The following is a 26,466-nucleotide window of genomic DNA, read 5'->3' as shown; positions in this document are numbered from 1 at the left end:
TTGAAGGACCTATCTGAGAGGTAAGACTCAAACCACTGGAGTGGGGTTCCTGAGATGCCCTTTGCCAATAGGGCTGACAGGAGGATCTATATATAACTATATAATAATAATAATTGCTGCAAGGAGCAAGTATCAGGCCAAGCTCACAAACTATAAAAATTTGTATTTTTACATCGTAGATGATCTTAGACACACAATCACTTGTAATAAGATTTAACAAACATTGCAAAAATACAGCCTCAGATCCAGTTTGGCATTATGCCATTAAATTTGTTGTACTAAACAAAACAAAAAAAAGGGTTTGCTCTATAAACTTGAAAACTTTATGCTGGCAGGGTATGAAGATGATCTAAGTAAAACTGGTCTAGGAGGAATCTGATAAAATCTGTTGCCAATAAAATTAAAAAGTGCAGAAAGCAGGTTTACCTGACTAATTACTAATTATCAGTGTTCTGGGTATGACTCATAGAATCCATCAAGACTATTTTTAGCCACAAAGTGTTGCTTTCCTGAAACATTCTGAGTACCTTCAGGGCATTGTTCTGAAGGTTAAAACAATTTTTGTAATGACATGCCAATGTGTTAATAAAATACTGCATTTTATGACACTATGGGTTTTACTAAACTTTAAGCTATCAAATTCAAATTTAAAATTAGGTACTGTATTAAAACTAGGCTACAACAACAAAACTCCACTGCGGTAGTGAACTCAGATAAAAAATAAAAAAAAGACAAAAACTCTTACCAGTTACTTGATGTATTAACCTGAATTGCAATACAAAACAGATTTTCCTTAAGTAAATCAGTGTAGACCCACACTTTAAATTGATTCAATGCCTCTTACCCTTTCAGTTCATCAGCAATGCACATGCCAAACTGTTTCGTTCCCGTTTCCATAGATCTGCGAATCATAAGCCTGTATCGAGGCTCAAAAACATGCAGTGGGCAGGGAATGGTAGGAAATGCCATAGTGCAAACAAAGATGGGCACTTCCAGGTTCAAGCTGAAACAAGAAGAATATAAAAATGCAATATGTACACATGAACAAGAGACAATACTAATGCCCTGACAACCAACAGGGAACAATTACTATACAGATGACAAATAAATCATTAACTGTTCAGGGTATAACAAAGATACCAGCCTTTGAGAAGTGGTCAAAACCTAGGTGTGTATAAACATGATACAGGAAAGACCAGAAAAGAGTTAGGAAAACCATTATATCCAAAGTCAACTTACTTTGACAATTCTGTCATCTCTTCTTCATGTACTTTTCGCCTTTCTGCTAGCTCATCACAAAAATAACGTTGCAATAATTCTTCCATTAGAAGAGTTTTGTTGTACGCTCTAGTGGCCAGATACTGCAGAAAAGAAAGATGGGTTCATTTTGGATAAGAAAGTATCTCCTCAGTGACTAACATCATCTAATTTAACTCTTTTGCTAGTTTTCCCATAAACTGCTAAGTCAAATGATACATTTTATTTATATAAATTTAGCAGGAATACATTTCTTTGAGGAGAGGACAATATGTTATGCATAGAGGTGTGTGATAAATTTCATGCTTATACTCAAAATATTTTATTCTTTTTTTATTATTGTTTCTATAGTCTGTCATATCACTGTAAGCACTTTGTACTAAACGAGAATCAACTTCTTTAAAAAAAAATCAAATGCCAGATCAAATGCCAATTCACCATGTCTGGACAGGCAGTTGCCCTAAACAACAACAGACACAAAATGACAGTTTAAAACCTTTAATCTAAATCTACATTTAAAAAATAATTCTAAGCTCAAATTGATGTACAATTATTTTGCACTTAATTTTAATAATCAATGGGCCGGGATTAAAATGAATAAAATGCGGTAGCGGTCGGTACATACATTTTATTTGCGGGGTCTGTGCACAGCATGTGCATAAAGATACTCAGAGCAGGCTGTACCGGTGATAAATATACGGCCCTCAGACAGAACAGGCAGGTTGTTAATGAGTGACAGAGCAGAATAAGGATGGAGCAAAGTGTGGATGCGCCGTCCTTGAAGGACGTTCATCTCGGTTTTGTTTATATTTTGCTTAGCTTATAATTTTAAATGACAGATGTTGTATTTATTTATTTTTCTCTGTGACGCTCTTCCTACTGTGTTAACAGAAAAATGTCAAATTAATTTAGTATTTTGACAAAACGAATAAAAATAGCTAATAGGCTATTTTTGTACAACCTACATTATTTTTTTTCTCTCTGCAACACTTTTTCCTAATGTTGTAAATGTTAAAAAAATGTTAAACGAATTGTATCCTGACAAGACGAATAAAAATAAGAAATACAGTTTTTGTACAACATTTTTATTTTCTCTGACACTTTACTAATATGTTGCATAAAATATGAAACAAATTTTGTGTCTTAAGATAATTCATATAAATTCAAAATATAAATATATATAAATATATATATAATATATATAATATAAATATAAAGTCAAAGTCAATAAATTCAAGACTCTTGACAAGGCGAATAATATTTTGTGCAGACTACACTCACTTAGATTGCCTATCTCTTTTTCTTTCAGTAGCAGAAATTTACATGTGAGATTCTGGAAACGAGATCTAAATTTAGCGGGAATGGTCAGGTCGGGAAGATTATTCTAAGTGGACAGCGGGTGAACAAAGAGTGAATATATATCGGGAGCAGGTGGGTGCGGAATATAACCTTGCGGGAATGGGACTAAAAAAATAGTCCCGTGCAGACCTCTACCACCTGCTCTTTGCACCTGAGCAGTGGTGCATATTTGGGACCATCCTGCAGAGTACGAGGTGTTTGCGATATACAGTGCTTAGACCACAAATAAGAAAAATTATTATGCTATTGAAAAAGATTATTATACTTCTATGCATGATAATGATTTAAGGTCACCACCACAAATCCTAAGGCAAAAACATACAGGCCTGCTATTGGTCCTTATATCTGTGTGAAGACTGTTTTGCAAGTGTATTGATATTTACCTCAGAGAGGTTCTCCTTGCACAGGGGACAGTTAGGGTTGTGGTCCAAGCAGCGTTCCAAACATTTGAGACAGAACGTGTGTCCACAGGGTGTGGTGACAGGCTCATAAAACAGTCTGGAATAATACATTAGTGAGGAGGATTTGTATATTTGCCTAGTGAAGTGTTATGTTCAAAGAGAAAATTTAGCATTACCTCATGCAGAGGGAACATTCAAAGTCTGCACTGTCCAAAAGCTGTGATGGGACTTGCCTCGCCCCAGAAAAAGTAGGGAGAGTTTTACATGAAGATGCATTATCTGGGAACAAAGTAAGTAGAGAGAAAAAGAGAGAGAGAGAGAGAGAGAGAGAGAGAGAGAGAGAGAGAGAAGTTTGTACAACCAGCCAGAGATCTTAGTAATTATCTATTTTTTTCCAAATGGATAAATCATGGTTTTAAACCATGACTTTTATACCTTCTTTAAGCTGTTTGTTGGGTGGCTCAAAGCCCTTAGCATCTTCTGTCCATTTCCTTTTTAGGACTGGTTGAACAAAAGGTGAAGAGAGTCCAGAGTTCATGTTTTCAGATCTTGGTAAAATAGAAGAGTTCCCATCTTTGAACTTGCTGCAACTGAGTGTTGGTTCCTAACACGTATACAAAAAAAATAATAATAATAATAATTTTTAGCTGTGATGGTGCTATGATCCTATGGTATGAATCTAAAATAGCTTTGCAAATCAAAATTAGTCTTAAAAATATTCAGTGTGATAATATCTCCACTGTAGCAAATCTGTGCAATTGTTTAATCAGTTGTATCTACCTTGGAGCAGCCTTCTTTGGCTCGATCTCTAGGAAGAGAGGAGTGAAGTGAGCTGAGGAGGAATGAAGGTTTGATACGAGAGGAGGGTCCAGCTGGAAGGGGCTGCATGGACGTGGCCAGACCATCAGTCACAAAGACTGAAGAGACCATGTGACTCAGGATCTGTAGATAGACAGCAAAAGTTGTACAAAAGTAACGCTGACCACTTCATAAATGAATAAAACTAATGGTTTAAGCTTTAAAATTAACATTAAAATTAGAAGAGAAACCATCACACAACAGATTTTCCACACAAAGACTGACATTTGCAAATAAACAAATATTGATGTACCTTTTGGGCCTCCAGTTTTACGGCAATCCAATCAGATTTAAGAGCCAAACAGCAGAAATACTCTTGTAGAGCCTCTTCATTGCGGCCAGCACTCCTGAATGCTGCAGCCTTAATGTAGTGAGCCTGGAAAGAGAAAATAAATGTAGGTTAAAGTAACTAAAGTCCAGCTTTCAATAAATTAAAACTGAAAGGAAAGGTACAAATGTCCACACTTGTTATGACACAAAGGCAATATTTAAAATTTAGCTGCAAGCAGCAATGAAAACCCAAGCAAGGCGCCACCACCACCCCATAGCTTCATGAAAAACAATGCGCAGTGGGTAGTCTTTGGCTGTTTGTGACCAAAGAACTTCATTGGAATTTGCTATGTGTACATACAAAGAAATATTGGGCATGACTGGTAAAGACAAAAATGGTCCTAAAAAGAGTCGTACTTGTATTCTTAAGAGTCTAAAACAGGGCTATTCAATTCGTTTCATTTGAGGGCCGGATTATTGAATTGAAAATATGAAGGGGGCCAAGAGGGAGGAGGGCTGTCCCTATCTCTTTCTGGGGAGCCTATAAAATTAGAAATAAAATTTAAATGCATATTCAGCAGTAAAATCGACTAATATTACCAACACCAACATGTATATAAAAAAATTTGTGCTGTCTGTAAGTCAATAAAAAAATTATAATAATAATCACACATTTTTCTGTAATTAATCATGATTAATTGCATATTAATATGCTGTCATAATTTAACATTGGACCTCCAAATTAATGTAGAAACTAATGGTGGTATATTTTAAATGTTTAATGGCATCTCTTTACTAAGTAGCCTATTATTAACAAAGGTCAGTATTTTTGATACCAATACTGCTACTGATGTCTCCTGATGTCTGATTCCATTAAAAGGAAACCTTGTTACTGTGACTGCTATTTAAACATAATGAAAAGACTTTTTAGGAAAAGTTACGTCACTCTTTACCCCATGTACTGCAGTTTAAATCTTTCCAAAATGGTGCCATTTGTATATGCTTGATTTGTGCCGTTAAAATGAACCTTGTATCTGTTTGTGCTTGATTTAGGCCAGTGCCCTTTAACTATTACAATACCCTTTAACTTTTGAACAGGATGATGATGTGTAAATATTTCTTAATTTGATTAAAGATCATATATTTTTTATTTAGTACTGCACTACAGAAGCTACATAAATACATTCAAACTTTCACATACCATCTTTAGGTTATAATAACATTAAAAATTCAAATCCAGATTTTGATTTTCAAAGGTTTATTATAAAATTTTCCCCCCAAAAAAGCAATAAATCCATGACACGTGTTTTTTTGTTTGTTTGTTTTTTTCATTGAATCAATATAAAAGTAATTTTTCATATTGATATTCATGTTGAAAATACACAACATAGCAAGTTGATCCACATATGAAAGGCTCTGAACTTGGTCAATACTAATCTTATATACAGGCATTGGACTAAAAATACATTCAATCAGTCATCGCTCCCAAAATGAATTCAATGTGTCATCTTGTTAATGCTATAAATTAATTACAATAATAAAAGAAAATTTCATCATTAACATAAATGAACAACAACATCACATTAAACCACAGAAATTCCAAAATGATATTTCCCTTACATTCAACTAGCTACCAAAAGCGCATGTTTGTGGTCGTAATGATGACGTTAGCGCACACAAAATAGTATCTGTTCTGTGCTCCGCGTGGTTAGCGCTCACACTGCATGAACCGTGCCCTGGCCCACCCCTTCCAACCGGGCCAGGGCCGGCTAAATGAACCACGCCCGAGTGTGGTACGAAGCACTCACACTAGTTAAACAAACCGAGCTTTGGTGGTCAAACGCGTTCAGGCATGGTTCAAAATGCCTAGTGTGAGTACACTCTCAGACTGGTTTCTTGAACATGACAATGAGTTCACTTTACTCAAATGGCCTCCACAGTCACCAGATCTCAATCCAATATAGCAGCTTTGGGATGTGGTGGAACGGGAGATTCGCATCATGGATGTGCAGCCAACAAATCTGCAGCATCTGTGATGCTATCATGTCAATATGGACCAGATGCGCAAAGGTATTCACACTGGGAGCGTTTGTACAGAGTCACAGCAGCGGCTCCAAAGCTACATATTTCTTTACAAAGACAACAATAAATTTGGTTTTAGAGGTTGGTCAGTTATAAACTTGAATGTTTTGAAGTCTTGAAAGTTTGTTAACATGGAAATTTGCGTCTAAATGGTAAACAACAAAAACTGCTCCTATCATGTCATTTCAGTTATACTCAAATATAGAACATGCTGTTTATACTGTTTTTTTTTTTGTTGTTGTTGTTTGTTTGTTTTTTTAATAATACTGTAAATGCTTTTATCCATAGACGCTTACCCAGATATGCGCTATTAACCAAGTTATAGCTCAGTGTGTGTCCATAATCTCCATGTCCATTTCTTATAGAAGTCAATATTCTTTATGTAAATTACTTGTGATTAAGCTCCGTTTTTGTAACTGATCGGGAGAAATGTGAATTATTCGTTGGATTTAATCGTTAGGCTAAGTAAGAATGTCAAAATGTATTCATGTAGAGCTAAATATAAAAAGTAGGCTATGCGTTTCTAGCCAATCTTAATTTAAATCTTAAAGGTGCCACAGAATGCAAAAATCACTTTTATGAGGTGTTTGAACACAGTTGTGTGGCCGCAGTGTGTGAAAACAACCAGCCTATAATGGTAAAAATCCACCCACTCATTGTTTTATAATCCTAATAAATCATAAACTGTCTCTCCACACTAGCAGTTCCAGATTTCTCACTACTATGACGTTAATAGTCGGGGAAAGTCCCGCCCATTTGTGACGCTCTATGCCCTATTAGCATATACACAGCCCTGAGTGAGAAACAGCGGTCCGCCATTACTGCTGCTGGAGGTACAATGTCAGTGCCAAAGAGCCATTAAACGTGTTGTGTGTTGGCATGCACCAACAAACATAGGAGTCTCCATAGAACACTGAGGACACGGTGGTTACATTTTATTCTCGAAGGAAACGTCCCAGAAAAAAAAAAACTGAAAAGTCCTATATGTTTGTGCTAACACTGTAAGTTGGACTGCCTAACAAACGAGGGTCAGTTCAACGCTGGAGTTGTGCAAAGCTTCTGATAGAGGGATTGATACCAACGCTTCATGCGCAAACATCCAGACTCCAGACAAAGCAGGGCTCCAAACAAAAAAATCGAGTAAGGAGCCATTGGCTCCTATAAGAAAAAAACTTAGGAGCCAAATAATTTTTTTAGGTGCCACAGAATAAACGTGTTTTATTTATTTTACGATTATTATTATTTATTTATTTATATTTCAACATTTCAATCATACTGTCATGTGTTTATGTCTCATCTTTTCTTGACTTTATCAGCATTTTAATCCATCTTGTAGATGACCTGGGAACTAAGGTTCACTTAAAGTGGGAACTAAATGTATTTTCCAGCTTGAAATCTACAGTCACAAAGAATTGTTCATTACACAGAATCTGTACCAGTATCATGGAGCATAAGCATCACTTGGCCACTGAGTGTAGCTTGTGCTCCTCCTACATGAGACATTTCAGTAAGTTGTACTGTAGGCTCTCATAAAATAGCCTACCTTTTGATGTTAATTGATATTCATTATGTACTATATTAGTAAAGAGAAAGATTAAATGGGTTCACTTGACCTTGAACTGAGGCGCTAAAGCGACTGCGCCTGCTGCATTAAGGAGCGCCAAAACTGTAGGCCTATTGTTTGAATTTCGTTATGAATTTGGAATAATTTTTAAGCTGGTACTTTTTATTAAAAAGTGACAAAGCACAGAGCTTTTTGCGATTACTGGACGGCAAGTGCACTTCAAATAATGAAGTTCACGCATTAAAAGAACACAGACCAAGATCTTGTTTAGAAGAAGCCAAATTAGTTATTATTATAAACGAGAATTGTTAACGATATTGCCAATATCCAAACAGCTGACAGCTTTACCTGTTCTAGTTTGTTCAAGTTGTGCACGAAATAGACGCTGTATTTTCTGCACTTTCCCTTCTGACGTCTCCGTCATTTTCTCTCTCTCGCTGCACAGCGGAGCTGCGTTTATCAGACTGTGTGCGGCAGCACTGATGTGCGGCAGAGAAGAGGACTGTCTGAAAAACTTTTTTCCACTAAAACTTTGATGCGCATCGTCTCAGTTTAATACGTGAACATAACAAAGATTTGATCGCAAAACAATTAGGAAAAAAGGCATTACATTCAAATTTTTAAGTTATAACATGTAAATATATACCCAGGATAGCAATAACACTTGGGCTGATTCTGTCTGAAATGCGTCTCTGTCGGTTCAGTCTCGGCATCGGTGAGAAGATAATGGGCCAGAGCCGCGGCCGGCTCTACAAAACACTTCTGGCGGACAGATGGCTTTTTCTCTATGGGCCGATCTCGGCTGAAAGCTGTTGTACAAGCGGCAGGTCCACACTCGGTGTAATTGTGTGTATTAACCCTTCGCAGCGAGTTCGTTTTATCACAGACGGGGCGCTGCTAGAATGAAGCAAATCATCCGCCTGAGAAAACTTTTTTTAGCGGTTAAATCCTGAGGAGCTTTCGGCGGGTAGTCGCCAGTGGCGACCTCAGCAAAAACGTCACTCGCAAATTAATATTTATGGTCGCAAACGCGACTGTTTTAGTCGCAGTTTGGAGCCCCTGCAAAGTAAGCATAATGCCTCATATTTTGTTCTTCCAAAAGAGAGTCTTGGCTTTCTGTAAGGCTAATGTTGCTTGCTAAAGGTACCATTGATTCTGCCTGTTTTCAATAATGCTGCCTTCACGTGCTACCAGAATGATCGTGAATAGGAATGTGGTAGTTAAAAATTGTGTTTAGAAGCAATGTGAGGATAGTACATGGTCTCCCACCAAGTTAAACCAGAGGTCTTAAAACTCAATTCCTGGAGGGCCACGGCTCTGCAGAGTTTAGCTCCAACTAGCTCCAACTCACATCTGCTTGGAAGTTTCTAGTAATCCTGAAGACCTGATTAGCTGGATTAGGTGTGTAGAATTAGGGTTGGAGCTAAACTGTCCTCCAGGAATTGAGTTTGAGACCAGAGTTAAACAGTAACACCGGTATGCCCGCAAGCATGAGCTCTTGAAGCTCCGCACTCGTCTGAGAAGGGAGGCAGGAGCATCAGCTCATTTTCATTTAAAGGGGACATTCACATAAACAGCACATTTTGGCTCATACCCTCAAAGTTTGCAATTTCAACAAGCTATAAAAATTACATGTGGGGTAATTTGAGATAAAACTTCACATACATACTCTGGGGACATCAGAGAACAATTTAAAATATTGTATCAATGCATCCTATGGCACCTTTAATATTTTTTTTAGAAGATGTCAATATAATTTATAGATTGTTTTGTGTCTGTGTTCGTCTTGTGTCCTTGTTTGTAATTTGTGCCTTGTAACTGACCTGGAGCAATATAATTATTTCATTCTTGTTTTAGCTATTTGTTAAGGGGGAATATTGTGTTTAAGTCATTATTTGTTCATAGAGATTCATTTAATAAATTAAAAGTGTGTTTCTAACCCAAGGTGAGTCGTTCATCAATCATTTTTATTAGCTGCCGAATGTCAGTATGTTTCATGTCCATTTATTGTGTCTATTAGGTCTGTTTCTGTAACTGAAGAACTGAAAATAAATAAAAGGCGGTAAGTTTTGTCACGTCAGTCGTAAGTGTATGTACAGGATTGTACAGAATACAATATTTCACAGACGCAGCTGTTATTAATAATGAATGAATAATGAATTTCTATGCATATACTCCCATTGTAACTTAAGATCGCATACGAGCACAAGATGAATTCTTTTAGCTGTTTGTTGTGGTCAGAGTTTACTTTGATAAAATGCTGATTTAAGTTTTCAATTTGCTTAAGGCAATTAAAAAATTAAAAAAGTGCTTTTTAAAGCATGGGTCGTGGGTAAATCTTCTATACATATTTTTAATTCTTCATATTCTATTCTGACATACTACTCCGATTCATGTTAAAAACCACTAGACATGCTTACTCTGTGCCTCTTTTAGCATGTTTTGTGTGAAATCATGTTTATTTTTATTTTGTCAATCAAAAGTATGCTGTCATTCTTTAATTGAGTGTTCAGCAGCACAGCAAAAATAGACTTGACCAACAGCCAAGAGACCCACTAGATTTCCCTGCTGCAATGCTCCATAATCCCCAGCCTGCAGAAACCGCAGGAACACTTATGTCACAGCCGCTCTCAGACAGCCAGCAACCACGCCAGCAGGTTCAAAGCCAGAAAGGTGCAGAGCAAAAGTTATCTTATAAGTATAGCCGCCCTCGTAGTGTTTTGGATGGACAAATGGCAATGGCAATTGTATTATATAGCACTATTTACTACAACCAGAGCTATGACAATGTGCTTTACAATATATCTAAAAACAGCAATAACAGAATGGAAAAATAAAGGTAAAAAAACCAAGAATAAGGAGGAGAAAGGAAAAAAGAATAATTTTACAGTGTTAATCTACAGGGAATGTCAAGATAAGCATTTTATTATAAGGATTTCAGCAGAGATGGATCAGATAGATGAGGTAGATAACAAAAGAAAGCTTGATGAGTTGAATATGTGATTTGGAAATTTTATTAATTCTTTTTTTTTTTTTTTTTTTACAATTACAAAACTACACTTATCATACATACGTAGCAAAGATTAAAAAACATCCTAACTAAACAAAATAAACAAAGGGTTTAAAGCAAAGCCGGAACCCTTTAACAATAATTATCAAAAACTGATAAAAAAAAAATTAAAATAAATTCACACGCAAGAAACATTGCACTTTATTTTATGCTTAGTAAGACCACTTTAGCTCCAGCCCTAATGCCAGCTTGACTGCGCTGGCGCGGCACTGCTGCTATGAGACGGTATGTGAACGTTTAAGTTGTTCTGCGTTTCTTCAGTTAGATGTATCTCTGCTGCGCACTCGCAGCGCCCCCCCCTTGCTCCGATGCTGAGTGTGAATGCCACCTCATTGACTTAACATGCATCATTGAAAGATCTACGCCGCTTGGCTCGCTGCTGCCCTACTTGTTATTGCCCACTTTGTACTAACGAGTTCCTCCACCTAATCTGATCTAAATTGCTATAAAAATCTAGCATGCTGTTTAAAATTCAAATGGCTGTCAGTATACAGGCTGCTGGTCGGCGCGACTCGACGCATTATGCATCTGCTCTTTCACTATTGTGTGTCTGGTCTGGAGCAGAATGGTGTAGCGACCCTGTCGTGCATCTTTCAACCAAGGGAAAGCAAATTTCCACTATTTGCAATTGTTCCATGTCACCCAGATAGTTGCGCTATGGCTCAGTGGTCATTTTGAACAGCGACAGTTTTGATTTAGCTTATTCTTGATCTGTTGGGGAGGAAACATGAAAAGCGTAATAGTCCTAATGTCACATTTTAGGCATTTTGACGTCTTTCTTAGTTTTTAGTCAACGAAAAGTCATTGCCATTTTTTTCGCAAATTTAGTCATTACTTTTGTCATTATTTGAGTCAACACTCGCAGTACCAAAATTATTTTGGTAGCTATTTACTGCTATTATGGAGGTTTTCAGAACAAAAATAGTCATTAATTTTTCTCTCTTTAGACAAATCAATTACGCTTTGATAAATTTCAAATCAAGGATTGAATTGGGAAAGAAAATCAAAAACTTGAATAAATTGATGACAATTTTGCATTTTGGGTGTGAACTATCCCTTTCTTTAAAAGTGAGTCTAGTTGAAAGGGAGCAGCGATTAAAGTAATAGTTGTTCAGATATTAATATAGGGCACTACCGATAAGATGACTGGGTATAGTGTAATTTACTACTGTTTGAAAAATACAGCAACATAGAACAAATACGATAAGTAGATACAAAAAATAAACTCATTTTTCTAGTACTATACTGGCTGTCAGACATTAACTTAACATGTATACATTATTAACATTTTTTGTTGGTTAACAAATGATGACACGGTATATTACTCAATACCACGGAACTCGACGGTGCACTTTAAGCAACGGGCACCGTGTGACCGCCGCAACACTGATCCCAGGGGTGACCGCCTGCTAGTGCCAATAATGGCTGGCCCACTGCTTTTCCGGGTGTGTGTTCAGGTGCTGTTGTGGGTGTGTGTTCATTATGCATGTGTAGTGACGTGTCACGCTTGGAGTGGGTTAAATAGCAGAATACAGCTGTATCGAATTGCGAGTATGGGTGTCACATATTTGTTCAATTGGCTGTACTGATCACGTCATCTAGACATTTCACATTTCATTTAACTTGCAAGCTAGATTTGATGTTCACCTTTAAAACAGAAGAACTCGGCATGTAACACCTGGCAACGCAGTTGAGTTAGAGTTTTCACCAACTCTGTTGTTTACGTCACTTGCATCCAATAACCAAAGGTATCTTACGTGAGTACCTCATCAACACGATCGACATGTTGGACCTGCTGTCCTCGTGTGTAATTTGAGCACTGAGAACTGAGTAACAACCTGTATATGAATAAACGAAGACTGTGGACAGTCCGTGCACAAGAGGAGATCACTTCATATGCAAGACGTCTGATTCTGCACTAATCCTCCACCTTTTTCAATAACTTGAAATTAATCCCACAAAGATTTAATATGACTCACCACGGGAAAAAACACGAAGTTGAGGTCACCTTATCCATACCCCTTCGGGTGCAGGAGGGCCATTGTTTTCGATTCGCTAGTCCGTTACGTTTGCGCTGCGTAAGTAGCAAGAAGTGGTGCGGCACCACAGTGTCTGCGCGCTAAGCACGCATTCCTGGTGAACTAGATATGCGAGCCACAGCGGCCTCCCTGTATTCTCGATGGCAATCCAACTCCATCAGGCGTGTACTGCGTACAATTTGATGGCCGAAGGACAGCTAGCCTAAGCGAGACTTTATTTTGGAATATCCGCGTTAACGGAAAATGTGTGCCTCGGCATACATTTCATTTCAATCATAGTTTGTCTCACTCCATATATTAGATTTAGCTTCCCTCAAAACGTCCTCGTCTTAGTCCAAAGAAACAATCTTCGTAAAACGATTATTTTTCTTCATATTCCTTGTCTTCGTGGAGGAAAATTAACACCGAGCAATGAGCCACCTTCGCATACAGAAAATACATAAAATACTAATTCTTGGGAACATTTGACCTTCAAATCAGTTCTCATTTGTATAGTCCTAGTCTTGGTAGTGTAGTGGTCCGGGACACACTTCAGATGCATAAGAGAGCCATCATTTTGCTTTGTACAGCACCTGGGTTTTGACGTAGAAGCTGAATTGCAGGTATGTCATGGCCAACATCTATTTGAATCCAATGATTGTGCCGATAATGATTTAAGTCTCAAGTGTGTGATAGCTTATATATCTTCGAAATATGTGAATTGTTCCTGTCCATGGCTGTTTGTTGTGGAGCACCCAACTAGCTTAGAGATAACCTTAAGCGCTAAACATTATTCATACAAAAAAAAACCAAAAAGCTTACAGTGTGTTTTCAATGGGTAACAGTCTAAAAGCGAGCTGGATCGTGTATGCGCTGTCGTGGCGAATGACCCGATTCCTACCATTTGGTGGCCACCGCGGGACGGTTTCAGTCGGGCATATGGGTTTGTGTCCGCATCCTTGATCTGGCTTGACCCGAAATTTGTGCATCTCCATACACAGATCTGCCCGTTGCTCTTAGCCTGGAGCCGACAGTCACAAGGCGCTCTTGTGGAAGACGGAATAGACAGCGTTTCTTAATGTAAAAGTGGGTACAGAACATTAAATTAACTTACATAGACAGGGTTAATATGACGGTCATGGTAAGCACTTGATCTAAGCTCGCTAGCTGTTGCTAACACATGTTAAAAATGTGTACCAAATGATGATATGGCGGATATTATATATGGTATTACCATCCCCTAGCTAGGGCTGGCATGATAAATTCGGCATTGTCGCATTGTCACGTGCCATCTCCTTCGTAAATGGCCGGTTCTGTGAGTATTATTAATCAAGTGCTTTCAGATGGCGCGGCATTGTAATAGACAAAGTCATAGTTCACCTGACAACTATTCACGCACAATATCCAAGTCTTGTAATTTGTCATATAACTTAAACGCTAGCCAAGAGTTTGAATTCTCTCCGCATTCGATTAGGAACGTGATAGCTTGCGTAGCTTGTCAGCGATACTACCGGCTCTGTTTGTATTAAGTAGCTGTCTCCATCTGAAAAGCATCGAATGATAGATGATGTACGTCCTCAATTCACAGAACTGGTTTTATTGAGGAGATAGCGCCTTGCCCTAAGTCGCATGCAAATTTATCATCGCAGCCCTACTACTCCATGCACATAAACTATAACCAAGGACCTACAATGGTTCAATACTTATGGCTTCTAGCAAACGCAAAATAGGTATCCTGCCAGGTAAATACTAATGATTACTGAATAATAATTGATAAACATAATAAGAACGTAAGGACTTGGGAGAATTATTTTTTCCTTAACAACACAGATCAGGCCCTAAAAAACATTTTTATGTAAGGTGACATACTGCACAGGTGCCGGGGTATCCAAGTTTTTAGACAAAGTATGTCTAACACAAGACAGAGGGTACGACATTTAAACTGTGCTGAAGACACTCATAGTAATTAATGAAGAAGCGACGATCTTTTTATGGGCTAGTGTGAATTCAATCTATATGATTAATGGATCTCTCGCGGTTTACGTATTGTGTGAGAGCCGGTTGTATAGAAATGTGTTACTTACTGAATGTCAGCCAGCCATCCTAGATATGGTTAGCCTATCAAACAACTAACACGGAGAAGCTCCAACCTTCCAATCATCTGCGAGTGAGAAAAAGGTGTGCTATTAGTAGGGCTGCCCTCGGATTTTTTCCAGAGTCAGACTCGTAGTAGGCTCGGAGTTCATCTTCGAAGCACTTAGTCAAATGAATCGCTCTGTGTATTAATATACCATTTTAAAATCAATATAATTGAGCTTTTGAATACATTTGCCTATCTTACTGTCCGAAAGAAGAAAATCAATACACACGTAGTAAGCCTTGCCACAGTGGCCAGCAACCGGACCAGAAAGTCTGATGAGTCTGAAATGTGCAAGCACCAGAACAACAGCAATAATGGAGTTTAGCCCGTTACTTAAACACATTCCTAATAATTTGATAAAAACCAAAAAAAAACTTGTAGTGGCGAGTTCTTTTTGTTTTCAGCTTGTAGAGATAGCAAATCGGTGACCACTGACCACCAGATTCGTCATCCAGCGCGCCGAAAAGTGCATGAGCAATAAGTATGCTATGGTGTGCTGGTTAGGACTGTCATAAAGACTTGTCCTCCTAAGTTAAAGTTTTTAGTTATTTTTTAATTCAGACTAGTTTAAATTTATCATTAGTGGGCATACCAGAATCTGTGAAGTATAATGCAATTCTGTCACTCGAGTAAGTTGACTACTGAGGGATCTAGTTACGGAAATTGTCAGAGCCAGCTCAGCCTAGTCCTGGACAATCCTAGGCTTCCAACGTGTTCTCGCAGGATCACATCGGTTTGTAAACATTTCTGTGGGCTGAATCCGGGCTTACAATTTATAGTCTATAGAGAAAATTTAACTCCATTGGAATTACTTTATTCTACAGTCTGAGCAGATTAAAAAGCAGATAACTAAAACTACGGTTGGCAGTTTAGTAGTGTAAGTGATGTGTCATTTGTCCACATACATCCCTCTAAGCAGTTGCGTCCAACACTTCACATGCTCCAACTGGGGTCAGACGAACCAGTTTCAGTGCAGACTTTCGTGTTTTTGGTAAAGAATGGGTTTTTAATGCTGAACAGAAACTAAACTGTGTGGCAAGCTGGTATAACTGACCTGGATGAATTGAGAGTGGTGCCTTTGTATATACCGTTAAATACTGTGAAAAATAATTACAAAGGCAACCCTATTCCTTACTACACTCCACAAACCAAACATCAAGAGCTTTGTATACAAGTGTAGCATAATTCGTCGATGGATAACCAAGTTCCACAATCATTGCACGATGCGATCATATGATCCTGAATCTTCCAAAGATGGTAGTTTCGGCCCTTTGCTCACTATTTTTGATTTTTTTTAAAATAACAGACAAAACTCTAAATGAAAAAGGGTGTTGTCATGTTTATATTTCGTTCGACGAAAATGCGGAACATTTCTTTGTGGAAATTGAAAATGGTCAAACTAACACTAAATAAAAATGTTAAATACACAAACCTCACAGCAACTTAATACAATACAAACAACAAGAAAATAACCAATACAAATATATAAAAATAAAAGACGTCTCTTCATATATACAAATAAATCATGATCCAAAGAGGGCTGGTATTCATCTCCCCAATTTTTTGAGCTTTCTGAATGGTTTGGTAGTTAATCAACACAGAATATGTTCGAAAGCGCAAAGTCAGCAGAAGGGGGCTCGAACCTATTATACACCGAAGTCTACGATGGTCCTTGGCGCTGTTTAAATATCAATAGAACACATACACATACAATTCTGTTCTTATCTCTGTACATGTGACCCAAACAATCCCATGTACGCGCGACTAGTACACTGGCTACACTACTGCGGTTCTGATATAAAAGGAATCTCTCTCCTTACTTACATTGTTTGTAGATAGTTTGTAGATTTTGTAAAGTAGGTGTTGAAAGATTATTTTGTAAATCGTGCAGAGCTCTATATGCAGCCCTCTATATTCAGGAGTCGAGGGCAAAGTGCTGGACGCTTGTGACTGCTAGCAGTATATGGACATGCATTTAACAAAAGTCTCACAAACAAGCGCCATCAAAGCACATTTTCAGCAAATTAGCCATTTCACAACTTTCGACTTCGCCGAAATGTGTTAAACATTATTTAACCTGCGTGTGCAATTGTGTCGCGGGTAAAATACACACTGTGGACCTTAAATTATAATGTAATATTCACCGAATACAAGTTTGAGTACGTTCTGCAAGGTATTTGTGCCCGTTTATTCTTAGAACAAATTGCAAGCATGAATAACTGTCAAGCCTTATGAGCCTGTGCTTTGTGATTTTCTCTAAGCCTACACAGTATTACACCCAGTATTTGTAGATTTGAAACATGTAATAGGGGTGCAGTATTATTTATATCCATATATCATGAACTGATATGTTATATTTATCCAAATGAAATCTGCAGTTGGTTTATCACCCTTTCGTACATCTATCATTAAAAGTCGGATAGCCTATTGCTAATTAGCGTGAGTCTTGAGAGTTAGCATGATGTTCTAGCAAAATCGATACAAATAATCTCGCCACAATACTAGTGCTTTATATGTTGTGTCACAAAGATGAACAGTTTATAATTTATATTTTAAATAAAGGAAGATACTTTGTATATGGGGCGTGTGTACTGGCTGTTCTAAGGGTTTGTCCAGCAACCCTTATTAGATTTGACAGAGAACTGCTACGTGTGAGGTAAACAAAATATATCTGTCCTGTACACTGATAATTAACGAAATATGTGTCGCAATGTTTAAACAATTATTCCTTTAGTTAAGTATAAAACGTTGAGCGCAGAGCACCTGTATAATTTGTCTCTCGCCATTAGTTTAGGACCTTAATTACAAACAACGAAACGATAGAAATTAAACCCTTCACGATGGAGACTAAACTAAATCATTGCATGAATACTCTAAATGACATAGTAACCTAATTACTGTCATATAACACGCTCCATAACGGCTAAACGTCAAAGCTTTATCTTCATTATAATCAACAAAATGCATCCAAAAATTGATACACAACTAAGTGAGCTCATTGACAGTCTAGTGGCACTTTCAGTGATTTGTAAAGGGAGCCTTGTTTACTTGCAATTTTCAGATAATTAATTTAAAGTAAAAATCAAAAAATACAAATGCATCATGTCCAGCCATGCATTTAGCCGCAGGTAATGCAGATATCGGACATATTCACGATAATAAATAACCCAGCGTTGCAAGATTATGCCGTGGCGCGCCATGATGCTTCGAATGTGCAAACGCACAGCCTTGATTCGTATTGATCTGTCCATACATAACAAAATTGATTATCAGACCATTACAAATTCTTGTTTGGTTTTATTTGGGATAATGCATTCTCCTCTAGCATGTAAAAAATGATTTACTTTCGAATTGAAACATGCAAAACAAGTGTTAATACTGTCCCTGCTTGAGTATTCGCTAGTCTATAGACAATTTTATCAAGTATTTGTAACAATAAATTTATCTGTAATGTAAACCTATCTGCTTTATATCTTTTATTATTTAAATGCAAAAGAGATGTTATCATAATAACAAGTTTGTAAGAGTCATGCATCCGTTCTAAACTGTGATCTAAGAACAACTACTGATAGTACAAACGAACTAGGACGCGACTCATCGTCCCTAGGTGCTAGATCCCCCCCATTTTAACACATACAAAGAGCCTCCAATTTACAGGTATTAATACCGCACCTGTCTTGGATGTAGGACTTGTTTGAACGTTATTGATTTTTACTGAGTGGAGTCTCCGTGTACCTCTTGTAACGCACAGAAAAGTAAAATATGTCTGTCTCTATTATTATTTCTATTCATTGGATGTCTTCTGCGTTCGAAACTATGAATGCAACAATTTTACCTATGATGACGGTCGATGCCAACTCCTCTCGACATCACTAGAAGGTTGATTTTATTCCTGAAAATGACGAAAATGAAATGATTTCAAAGTCTCAGCGGCTGGTTTTTTGTTCCTTCTTACTTTTTCTACATGAGATATCTTCTAGAGAAAACGCTTGAAAATGTCAAGCATTTCGGTAATCTGTGAAGGCCTGTGCTGTCTCTTAAAGGCATGTACAGGTATACTGTGCGAGATGACGAGTCAGCATCTGTCGTAATTTTCCTTCTTGGCTAGGCCGACAAGAAGAACACAGTTATTTATTAAATAAATATTAAACAGGCCTCCTTCGTTCACAATTTATTCAGCTACTTTCTGCCTGGGCTTTGCTGTCGGCTAAAATAATGTGTGTTAGGTGCGTCGATGGGCGGAATCGATTTAGGCAAAGGCTCTAGGGATTAGATGTTACATTTGTACATATAACCATTGCGATTCGTTGAATAATCGCCTTAATATGACCCAAGATCAAGGCTACTAGTAACATAGAAAAATCCTTAGGTGGTGGGGCAGCAGACCTCTTAAATCTACCTCTAGGACATGCTCCGTTTAATGACGTTTGTGTTAAAGCATTTCCACCGTTTCGTTCGAAACAGTACCAGATGAAGATTATGGTACAAACGTAGGTTCTGTATGCCAGAGGTCCATGCATGCGTGTTAATTCATTACAGACAACAGATACGCAGACTTTCGCGGACCTTGCTACCCTCTGTTAGTTCGGGGTACGTTGAAACCAAGTTCCGAATACTGCGAGTGTGACCTACCTCGCGGACAGGACGACAAAAGATCGTTAACTTCTGCGGAAACAGCAGATGTACTATACACATCAGTCTCCTTGGGCCTTATGTGCCTACTGCAAGTTTTCCCCCGACTGCTTATTTACAGCGTAAAACTGATAATAGGAATATCATTTAACAGCGTGAAAGTGCGTCGAAATCCTTGATAGTTTCTTCAGTAAAAAAAATAATTTATTAGCACCTGCTCGAATGAGGGGGGGGTGTGGGGGGGGGGACTTAGTTTTCAGGAACAATCGGTATCTAGATGTTTATTGCAATCCCATTACAATGAAACCAAAATATAATATCAATTGACTCTTTTGATTGTTCATTTTACAATATATTTAGTAAAACAACTGAATCACAGACCAAACATACATGACACTGTTAGACTTTTACCCAACGAACTGATATTTTTATTGTTTTATGAGCGCACTAAAGACGTAACTCAGAGCCAGTGTGCAAATGTCAGGTAAGCTAGCTGAGACTGTCTAAAGGAGGATACATGAGAATCTAATGCATCAGCCGCTTGATCGCTCACTCGGAGCCTGATCCGGTCGTCCGAAGCTGTGGCGAACACATTCTTTGTTGTAGAATAAGGCGCCCGGCGCGTTTATATACTAAACTCGCAAGAGATTTGAGTTTCTTAAAAAACTCACACTTTTCAGCAACTGAAATACTTGTTTAAACTACATTCCCAGACTCACGAATAACAGATAATATGTTCTTGAACAACATTTATCTGAAAGAAATGGTGGGTGAAACTCACAATGCTGCTCTGAACCAACTCAATCACCACTGATTTAGTATTGTTCACCACCCACAGTCCCAGTTCCCGAAATACGTTCTGGACCTTTGAAAAAGTATTACACACATCACCACGGAAATGACATTCTGACAGGGCGCATGTAGTTTTTTCTAACCCAGGATCGTCATTTATATGTGTTTTAAGTCAATTGGCCCAATAAGACCCAGTACGCGTTGGTACCTCGAGTCAAGAGTACAAAAAATGAAAATTCTTAATGGAAAATGGTCCACGGTTAGACCGGTAGCAGTTTTTCTATAAGTTCCCGGATGGTACACCCTGATGTACCCGGATTCAGCGCTATGATTTTCACGAAGCAGAAACATAAAGCCGCCGTGATCGGTCAATTTTCTAAAATCCCGGGAGCATGAAAATGAAACTTACACACGTTTTAACAACGAACATGTCACGGAATATATGTTACAACGTTTCAGCATAAAAATACAATCACATCTTCCAATTGGACCCCGTATTCCTAGTAAAGTTGGCACTTGGACGAGTATCCGATGGTGCAACTGACTGAATGCAATGGCAAGAGTGAAGTTTGGGAGTTGTGATTTTAACTACCATAGACTAAAGCGTAGTGACGCTTGATCGAATTTTACAGCAATCTGACGTCTCAAACCCTCAATGCGTACCATAAATACATAATCAATATAACCAGAACTGATCTGAGTAACCTTCACCACAAGTATTTAACGTTACATTCATTTGAGTAAGACCACGTGTCAATTTTAAAGGCTGTTAATTCATGTGTCAACCATCAAGTTGTTCTCTGTTCTAACATTTTCGTTCATTGTTAGCTCACTATTGGGATCTTTTGCCTTGCATGGCATCTATGCTTTTTTTTGCCATTTAAGTGTAGGTCCGCGTAAAGCAACTATAACACACATGTCTGGCCACAAACATGATGCAGACCATTCGCGCACTTGGCGCGATGTCAGGGTAGTGTCCCCCCCTGCCTTCCTGCTCGTAAACCAAGCTAGCTAACTGCCATTCGTGTCTATTCACTCACGCTCTCTCCCCTGTGACTGATATTTTTCGCGAAGCGTGCTACCTCATGGGGTCAGTACTTATGGTACGATTATTGCTAAACGCAGATTAATCGACGGAATGCCGCACAGGGTAGTATGTAACGCCCCAAACGCTAAAAGATTCTTTAACGTTTGTCGATGTGACTTGCCACTGTACTAGCGTAAGATTAACCTAACATTAGCCCCCCGTACTAGCGAGTTTTGTAACTTTTAACGCGTTTGCGATTTATTTTTTCCAATTTTTTTGGTGTGCTAAGGCGCTCACTCACGCACCAAAACGTAGGGGAAAAACATCAAAAGGCTCGCTGTTCGCAGCACAGCTCCGTCACTAGTTGTCCTGTGGTGTGGTTGTGGCTTAACCGTACGAAGAGAGTGAGCATGGCTTCATTGGCCCCATTGCTGGTCAAAGGAGTCCAGAGAGAGCCCCGTGGAGTGAAAGGGCCATCCTCCTCTATCCTGTGTGTGCGTTCAGCGGACATGTGTATTTTCTGCGAAAGCTTTCACACGGTCTTCTTGCATCATGCCTGCTTGGGTGCTAAACACGCTCATGAGCGTTGTTCCATCCACGCTGGGCGTTCCCCCCTGTGCGCGACGTTCTCCGGTCCAAAACACCCGAGGCCGAAGGCTTCGCATGGGCATATCTGGTAATCTCGGACCCAGCCTCTCTGCTCAATCCCAGAGAGGAACCGAGGGCATTGTCCACACGGCCGCTCACAGCTTCCTTGTGTGAATTGATGTGGACTCTAGGGTGTCACCCACGTCTCTTTAACGCAACCCGCACAACCGCTAGTTTTGACAATCGCTTTAGTTATGCGGGAGAGTCAATAATTGGGGACGATGAACGAAAGTGTTGTCGACCATGTGAACCTGCGAGGACGAGTGATTGACGGACGATGTACAGAGTCTATTCTTCCCCCCGATGCAGTCGCGTCCGCAACCGCGTGTGCAATCAGGATGAGATCTCTAACCCCTCCCCTGTGCATGGTCAGATCTTCTGTCGAGGTCTGTCTCGCCGGGCCGCAGCTAGACTTGTCCGAGTCGACTTGCCAATGCCCAACACAGCGATAAAGGGCTGAAATGACGACTACTTTTCTATGACGGAAGAGACTTCCGTCACATCTCCCATCCAGCGACAGGCGTCTTTATCAACTATCAGCCGTGCCCGCGTTGTGTGCGGAAATGAAGAAGGTTTTTGTTAGGACAGCCTTTTCCCACCGGAGTTACCTGTTAGGCTTCTCGAGTCTAGATGTGCAGGGACTGGAGGGATGCTGGGGTGGCTATCCTCCCCCTGTAGAATCATCTGTGGCGAATCCTTTGATCCGGGGGCCACAAGCAGCGTGCGCTCTTCAATTGGGGCCGTCTTTTTGCCCATGGAAAACAGTGCGCTTCGCGGCCACTTCCTCGTTTTTCAAAGAATTTATAAATCTTCTGCACTGGCCGTACTTGCTTTGAACGCGACGGCGTCCCTCCTGGGCCTCTCAAGCGGTTATATAGAAGGAATGAAGGTCACTTGTGCAGGGGCTCCGGGTTCTCCCAACCCAGCTCTCTGGGGAGGAGATCCTGCGGCATTGCAGATTTAAAAGCCTGTCGCACGGCCCCATGGAACAGCAGTTCAAAGCTGCGGCGGAGTATGGCAATTAGGTCGGTTGTGGGAGAGAGCTCGCTATGGTTTGGGGGTTTTGGTGTGGCCGTCTCGTGACAAAGAAAGCGTCTGTGGAGTTTTGATGGATGCCCCTATCGCATCCAAAGCGCCATGTTCGTTCGCGAGGTAAATATCTATGCGTCAGCAGAGGTGGCCTGCGGAAAAAAGAGGGAGAAGCATTCTCGCGGTCTGTCTCCCCAGAAAGCCGCTCAGCTCGTCCTTCTCGAATTCCCAAGCCGTCCCGAATTTCAGAGCCTCAGGTAGAGGAGGTCATTCGGCTTATCAACCTTCCCGTCCTGTTCCGCCACAACAGCCGGAAGCGCGGGGCCTCATTCAAAGTCTGGTTTCGGAAACCGAAAACATCGTTCGCAGTCAGCAGCAGCGAAACCCCGTCGGTCGGCCCACCCTCCAGGGAACAAAAGAATGTGGTCGATTCTGAGACATCAGTTTGTGCAACAGAAAGGGTTTTGGGACAACACCTCAAGGGTTTTTGCTGTCCCAATCCCTTCAAACTATTCTCTTTCTCCCTCCCCGGGGAAACTGAGAGGATTGTAAGTGTGTCAAAGCATTCGGTGGGGCAGTGTTCAAAGTCCAGTGTTGCGGGAAAATGGCCCAATCGTTCCCCTGGTCTCCCTGGGGAAGATTGTCCTCTTCCTCCCTCCACTTACGGGTTTTTTTTCTGAGGGAGAAAAGACAAAAGTTCGTAGCTATCCCATCACAAATAAAGTTTTCCTCTTGTTGCATCCAGCAGGGCTGAGGGCACGAGCCGGGATAAAAATAAAATATAATCAGCAAAAAAGTAAAACAATCAAAGAATATTCCAATATAACTCCTTCAACGGAGTTGTTGATTCCCCCCCTTCAACCATCTAGAGTTTGCCACAGCACCGCCAGGCGAGCTAAGCCGGTAAGTAGAGAACTGGCGCGCAAGATGCAGTTCATCCCTGGTTTTAAACTATGATAGAGACGAGGATACAGACTTCAACTCCGCTGTAAACCTCCTGTGTTCAATGGAGGTGGTACCGCAGCGCAGCCCGCGGGAAAGCAGCCTCAGGTTTTGGGACGTAGCCAGCCATCCTCGTTTAAATGAGGAAAGTAGTGATAAGAATGATTCCCAACGGAGGAAAGCCAGACGAGGCTTTGTACTTCCCCGTTATTTTGTGATTCCCAAATGAGGGGGAGGTCTCCATTCCATTTTTAGATTTATCGGTCCTCACCCAACACCTCAGAAACATACAAATTCAAAATGTCGTTCGCTGTAAATCTCAAAGCCAAAAGCATCCGGCTGGCGGTGATTGGTTCACCTCAGTGGACCTCCAGGCGCCATATGTTTCAGTTATAGATATTTTTCCTGCTCTGAGGAACTATCCTTCTGTTCAGCTTATCAGATACAGCATAAGAGGATATGAGGAATTCCCCTCTTGCATAGCTTTTCATGTTCCCAGGGTACTGTCAAAACAAAGAAGCGGGTTTCGATTAATCGCTAAGAAACGGAGGAGTCAGAGTTTCATCATATCCGGACGATCTCGCTCAATTGCTTCGCCGTCTCCGCATCGATCAAGAGAGTGTTTACAAACACACACTAGTGCACGCACTCTGGAGAGATTAGGTTTCAAGATAAAACCGGCGAAGGCTTGTTCCATTCCTTCCACATGAAATAAAGGCCCATTTCAGCTCTCACGTAAGAACGAAATGATCTCTTCGAGCGGTCCCCTTTATCCAAGAAGAGCGCATCAAAAACATTCTCACCTGCCTCTCCCTCTTTCAACGCAGAGCTGGGTCTCTTTCGGAGTCAGTGCCCTCGAATTTACTGAGTCTGATTTTGGCCTCAACAGTGGTCAGTGGTTCCCCCGGGACGCTGAGAATGTGAGGGATTTTCAGAACCGATAGCGTCAGCAGGGCATTCCGGCCCACCAGCAGCCTCAGTCAGCCGCAAGTTGCACGCCTCACCAGAATGCATGAGCCGCTCTCTGTCACTGGAGATCCCCGGCGTCTTCCTCAGGACAGGATGTCCCTCTGGGCACCTGTACTATTGAGAAAAGTGGGCACCACAGATGCATCTCTCAATGGCTGGGGGGCAGTGTTCGAGGGCATAACAGCGAGGGGAGTTTGGTCTCCGCACTGAGAGAGATCACGGCAAATTTTCCAGAACTAATGACCAGCGCCAGCCGGGTCATGGAGACATTTTGTGCATTACTCTCAAGAATCATCAGTGTATTGGTCAGGACGACAATACACGGTGACAGCCTACAATAACCGTCAGGGAGAGTGCTTTCTCACAAGCTTCACTTGTTTAGCGAACGAATTGATATGGAGCACCAACATGTCCGCTGGCTGTGCGCGCGCAGCCAAGTCCTTGCCCTGCTCCCTTTCTACCACTCCACTCGAGGTGTTCTAGGTCAGCAATGCATCTATGCCGCTGCTCATGGTCCAGCATACTCGCTCTGTATCCAAGTTTACATCCGGCTCGACCTCTTCCTCGATTTCACCTCTCTTGTGTATGTTCGTCTCTAGAACCGTCTTCGACTTTCGCACTTATTGTCCTCACGGATCCCCCCCCGGCTCTGGGAATCCTCTGTATCGGGAGTGCGTAGAACTCCACGCCCCCATTATGCATGCAGCGGCTTGTGAGGGCAGAGACATTTCGGCACAGAGCCGCCGATAGCAATCTCTTCGCATCGCGCTGTATTGATACGCGCAGTTTACGGGCGCAAGGGGGACTGTGGGTGTCAAAACACATAGGTGTTCGTTCGCGTGTTCTTCTCTCTGGTGGGCAACGGTGCACAAATCGGTTGTGGGTAGTGTGGATGCTCTCCAGCCCACGAGTTGGCCAGACATATTACTTTTTACACTTGTCCTCCGTTGAGCCTGATCGATGCCGACACTACGAGGGTTCGGGAACGAGACAAGGGCTCCGGAACGAAATAAGAAAGTCGGATGTAATGATTCTGATCGCGCTTCTATACCGGCCGAGACGGTCTGGCGGCGAATGGGCGCGACCGTTTCGCACTCGCATCTCAGCCATGGCCTGGCCAAGCACGGGGGAAGATTTCACCCCTCCCCTCAGAAACTAGCAAGCCTCTGGGCCTGGGCCCGCGGAGAGGCTAAATCTGAATGCAGCCGGGTTAGCCTCCCAAAGTGATTGAGACAATCCAGAACGCGTAGGTCTGCCTCAACGCGCTTTATATATGAATCTCAAATGGAGGGTGTTTTGAGGGTTGTTGCTAGATAGGAGTCATAGTTCCTTTCCTGTGTTCAGTTTCTTGATAATGCTAGGTTTTTTTTTTTACAGGACCTTCCTAGATAAGGGCAGAGCCTTTTCT

At 40.5% G+C, this 26,466-nt stretch overlaps 1 protein-coding gene across 2 annotated transcripts in view; it reads right to left on the bottom strand.

The window, feature by feature from the left end:
- LOC109085847 (LON peptidase N-terminal domain and RING finger protein 2-like) overlaps positions 1-26,466 on the bottom strand; it is an 83,738-nt gene that overhangs the window by 13,393 nt on the left and 43,879 nt on the right. For both annotated transcript variants that reach the window (XM_042756292.1, XM_042756295.1), the window contains exons 3-9: positions 4,129-4,251; positions 3,798-3,959; positions 3,453-3,621; positions 3,194-3,296; positions 3,000-3,114; positions 1,240-1,361; positions 845-1,003 (exon numbers count right to left, since the gene is read on the bottom strand). In XM_042756292.1, the coding sequence (XP_042612226.1) occupies positions 845-1,003; positions 1,240-1,361; positions 3,000-3,114; positions 3,194-3,296; positions 3,453-3,621; positions 3,798-3,959; positions 4,129-4,251 (953 nt within the window). The remainder of the gene's footprint in view (positions 1-844; positions 1,004-1,239; positions 1,362-2,999; positions 3,115-3,193; positions 3,297-3,452; positions 3,622-3,797; positions 3,960-4,128; positions 4,252-26,466) is intronic.

This window comes from Cyprinus carpio, chromosome A1, assembly GCF_018340385.1.
Source record: "Cyprinus carpio isolate SPL01 chromosome A1, ASM1834038v1, whole genome shotgun sequence".
NCBI classification, from domain to species: Eukaryota; Metazoa; Chordata; class Actinopteri; order Cypriniformes; family Cyprinidae; genus Cyprinus; species Cyprinus carpio.
This window is presented reverse-complemented; position numbering and strand designations above follow the sequence as displayed.